At 58.8% G+C, this 4001-nt stretch overlaps 1 protein-coding gene across 1 annotated transcript; it reads right to left on the reverse strand.

Annotated features, from left to right (window-relative positions):
* Positions 1-283: 283 nt before the first annotated feature.
* Positions 284-3988, reverse strand: AQP5 (aquaporin 5). Its single transcript, XM_021704790.2, has 4 exons — positions 3519-3988; positions 2304-2468; positions 1821-1904; positions 284-1006 (listed from the first exon to the last, which is right to left on the reverse strand). Exons 1-4 carry the CDS (start codon positions 3879-3881, stop codon positions 821-823), a joined length of 798 nt encoding a protein of 265 aa, XP_021560465.1. The 5' UTR covers positions 3882-3988; the 3' UTR covers positions 284-820.
* Between the last annotated feature and the right edge of the window lie 13 nt (positions 3989-4001).

Here is a 4001-nt window from a genome sequence, read left to right on the forward strand (position 1 = left end):
GGTGAGCGACTGGGTGAGGACCACTCCTCTGCTCCCACGGCCCCCTCCTGACCTCTAGCTCTGTTTCTATGTCTTGGTCTCCTCTCCCTCTCTCTCTTCCCCACCTCACCTCTCTGCCGCTCTAAGCCTTCCCTCGCCTCAGCTTCCCTGTCCTTCCACAGAGAACTATGCAGACCACGGAGAGCATAAGGGATGACAAAGAGGAGATTGACTGTCCAGAAGGACAGAGACGATCAGTCAGAGTGTCCCAAGGAGAGGGTCTAGGGAGAGACGAGGCAGAACATGAATGTCAGCGGTTTATTGGTAAGCCCCTGCTCCAAACACCAGCAGCCCTACCCCGTGCATCCTCGAGCAGAAATAAATAAGGCAGCATTTAATGAACCAGTTTGTCTCCCTCCTTAGGCAATCTGGGGAGGGGCAGCCTCTGCAGTCCTAGGGACCGGGACCCCTCTGGCTCTTAACGGGGGGGCGGTGGGGGAAGATAGGGGCATATAGACTGCTGGCCACCCCTTCCTAGCTTGGCCCCAGCGCAGCCTGTAAGCTTGGTGCTACTTTCACAGTCTCTGAGGTCTGACCTCATGGCAGCAGTCTGCCCTGTCCCAGAGAGACCCCCTCCCCATCAGACACCAGCCCCTGGCCCCAACCCAAGAGTCCCATCATGGGTTACTGCTCCTATCCCTAACTGTGAAGCTGGGAGAGCCAGCACCTCCTCCCTAGCCCAGAGGACCCAGCTGTAGGGGAAGGAAGCTTTGCTGTCATATATATATATTTTTGCCCCTATGATTCAGGGGCTGGGGGGCTGGCCCCTGCCTGGCACTGGTCAGTGGACAGTCAGCTCCATGGTCTTCTTTCGCTCCTCTCGTTGCTCTTCCCAGTCCTCCTCAGGCTCATATGTGCCCTTGATGATGGCCACACGCTCACTCAGGCTCAGGGAGTTGGGGAAGAGTAGGTAGAAGTAGAGGATGGCAGCCAGGATGGCCCCCATGATGGGCCCTACCCAGAACACCTGGCGGGGACATGGCAGTGTCAGGGGGCTGAGTCTCAGGCTTCAGAGACCAACAGCTTCCCCTCCAGAGGACAGACCCATGGACCATCAGAGGAGGTGGACCTACAGACTTCCAGACCTCCAGAGGGAGAGATTTCCTCCTGCCCAAGGAACAGATATACTGACACCCTATTCCTCAATGACAGGGACTTGGCCTACAGACACTCAGATCTTCAAAGGAGACAGATCCCCAGAAGGACAGGGCCCCCCAGCCTCACCCTAAAGAGAGACAAATGACCCTTCGGAGGAAAAAGACATGTAGATTCCCGGAGAGACAACAGAACTCCTCTCCTTCCCACACAGGGAATGAAACAGACCCTGGAGAGAGAGAACATGAGGAGGCGACAGATAGACTGTCCAGAGGGACAGGCCCACAGGAAGGAAGACTCTAAACCCCCTCAACTGGAACAGATAAATAAAACATCAGAGAGGACAGACACACAGACACGTTGCCCTCCCCCCCACCCCCGTCCCACCCCAGAAGGACAGACACAAAGTCCTCAGAGATTTACACAGAGGAACAGATCTCCTTCCCTTCTTTAGAGGTATACCCCCCCACCCCACCCGAGCCCCAAACCAGGGTCCTCTGCCATTTAACTGCCCTTGTCCTTGTTCTGGTTGTGTCCCATCCCCTTCTATATCCCTTTCTCTCTCCAGCCACACCTCCCAGGGCCACCCCCAAGCTCTGGGCCCACAGCATCTGGACAGTCCCGGGGCTCTTGGCCAGGTTTCCAGGCCCTCATTGCCAGGGAGCCAGGGTAGGGCTGAGACTCACCCAGTGAGCAGCGCTGAAGCGATTCATAACCACTGCGGGGCCGAAAGAGCGGGCTGGGTTCATGGAGCAACTGGTGAAGTAGATCTGGACAGAGGGAGGGAGGTGGCGAGGGGGGGCAACATGCTTGTCCAACTCCTAAAGGCCCGGTCTTTCCCACAGTCACCCAGAAGTTCAGGGGCTCTGAATCAAGTCTCCCAATTCCTAGGCTGGTGACTTCTCCCTCCACGGGTCCCCATGCACCCTTCTTTCTTCTCAAGTCCTGTGCTTGGGCTTGGTTTCCTGCCTTCACCCCAACTCCCACTTACTGCCATATTCCCTCAGGCTAGAGAAGATTTCGGGGGATCCAGCCTGGGACAGGGTATAGCAACCCCACTCCAGGCCTTAACTGCTGGGGTTCCTGGTTCAGAAGGGTTCTGCTCTAGGGCCCCATTATTTGCCTCGAGGGGCTTCCCACAACTCCAGCCAAGTGGCCTTGTTGCTCACCCCCACGAGGTGGCCCAGTGTGACGGAAAGGCCAATGGACAGGGCCGGAGAGCCCACAGGACTGGTGCGGCGGGTGTCGGTGGAGGAGAAGATGCAGAGTGCCAGCTGGAAGGTCAGAATCAGCTCCACTACCATAGCCTGGCCCTGGGTTGTGTTGTTGTTGAGCTGCAAGGGGAGGGTGGGTTAGAACCCCTGCCTTCCAGCTCTATGGCCGGGGCTTGGGGGATGGGCTTTTGGCCTCCGAGGACACTTAGAGTCATTGTACCTGGAGGCCAAGCCTTGCGCACATCAGGAAGGTCATTTGCTGAAAAGACTGAAAAGACCTGACAGTGTGCGCAAAGCTTGGAGCATAGGCCTGTGGCCAAGGAGTTGAGGGTGAGAGGAGCTTTTCCTGGACAAGGTCCTGTCAACGGTTCTGCCCAGTTCCCACCCCCACAAGCTGGCATTTACCCTCCCTCCTGTGGGCAGCTGCCCAGTTTGCCTACTGCACCCCCAGACTGCCTCCCGCCTGTGTCTGACCCGCTGCCAGTGCCAACCTCAAACCCGTCTCTCCGGTGGGGCTGACTCACGGCTTGACAATGGCCGAGAAAATCCTCCTCTGTGTTTGATTAATGAACCCAGTTTGCATGGGACATGGGGACTGAATCTGGGACTGTGGGAGGGGGTGAGAGCAGGGAACCAGGAACAGGAACCCATATTCAACAGACCCTACACACGGGCACCACATTCGGAGGTTCACATGCATGGTTTCTAAATGTAACCCCCTTGACACCTGCTGTGGTAGGTTATGACCACCCCTACGGAATGGCTGAGAAAAATGAGACCCAGAGGAGCAAGGGTCACCCAAAGCCAGGATTACAACCCATCTTTGGTGGTTCCGTGAAACCACTCCAATGAGGAGCAGACAGGAGCAGGGAAGGTCCCAAGAGGAAGGCAAAACTCAAGGCTGAGACAGGAGAAAGCCAGAAGTTTCAGGCAAGAAAGGAGGGACAGTAGGCACCAGGAGAGAGGCCAGGAAGCGCAGCAGGAGGGGAGTGGGCAGCGGAGGTGGGTACGAACCAGGGACGCTAGCAGGGGCACACCCCAGCCTGGAGAGTCATCTTTCTGACCTTCCTGACCACACTGGTCCATTCTGTGGCACCCGTCTTTGACATGGGATCTGGTCAGGAGCCCACTTCAAGGTCCCTATCCCACCCCAGCCCCTTGGGCACTCACCGCGTTGACGGCCAGATTGCCTCGGGCATTGGGCGGTACCAGCCCATAGAGGATGGCCGCCCCAGCAACGGCGCCCACCAGCTGGGCCACCACGTAGAAGACCGCCCGGAGCAGGGAGATCTGGTTGCCCACCAGGAGGGCCAGCGTGATGGCAGGGTTGATGTGGCCGCCGCTCACGGGCCCTAGGGCCTGGGCCAGGGTGCCTATGGCCAGGCCAAAGGCCAGCGAGATCTGCAGGATGCTGGGCAGCGCCGACGGCCACTTGAGGGCCGAGCCGAGGCCAAAGAAGACGAAGATGAGGGTGGCCAGGAACTCAGCAAACACGGCCTTGAGGAAGGCCACGGAGCACACCTTCTTCTTCATGGTGGCCGCGGGGGCCTGGCGGCGGCGGCCGCGGCGCGAGACGCCCGTCGGGGCGGCGGTGCAGGGGTCGGGGGGCTGGCTCCCGGGCGCGGCGCGCTCTGCGGCGCCCACTGGGTGGCT

The sequence above is a fragment of the Neomonachus schauinslandi genome, chromosome 5, assembly GCF_002201575.2.
Source record: "Neomonachus schauinslandi chromosome 5, ASM220157v2, whole genome shotgun sequence".
Classification (NCBI taxonomy): domain Eukaryota; kingdom Metazoa; phylum Chordata; class Mammalia; order Carnivora; family Phocidae; genus Neomonachus; species Neomonachus schauinslandi.

Bases quoted from the DNA above. Each gene is read 5' to 3' on its own strand.
- AQP5 (XM_021704790.2), bottom strand. From the start codon at position 3,881: ATGAAGAAGAAGGTGTGCTCCGTGGCCTTCCTCAAGGCCGTGTTTGCT. The intron at 1,905-2,303 runs GTGAGCAACAAG...CCCTCTGTCCAG, and splicing joins CACTGGGCCACCTCGTGGGG to ATCTACTTCACCAGTTGCTC. The intron at 1,007-1,820 runs GTGAGTCTCAGC...TGTCCCCGCCAG, and splicing joins GCTTCAGCGCTGCTCACTGG to GTGTTCTGGGTAGGGCCCAT.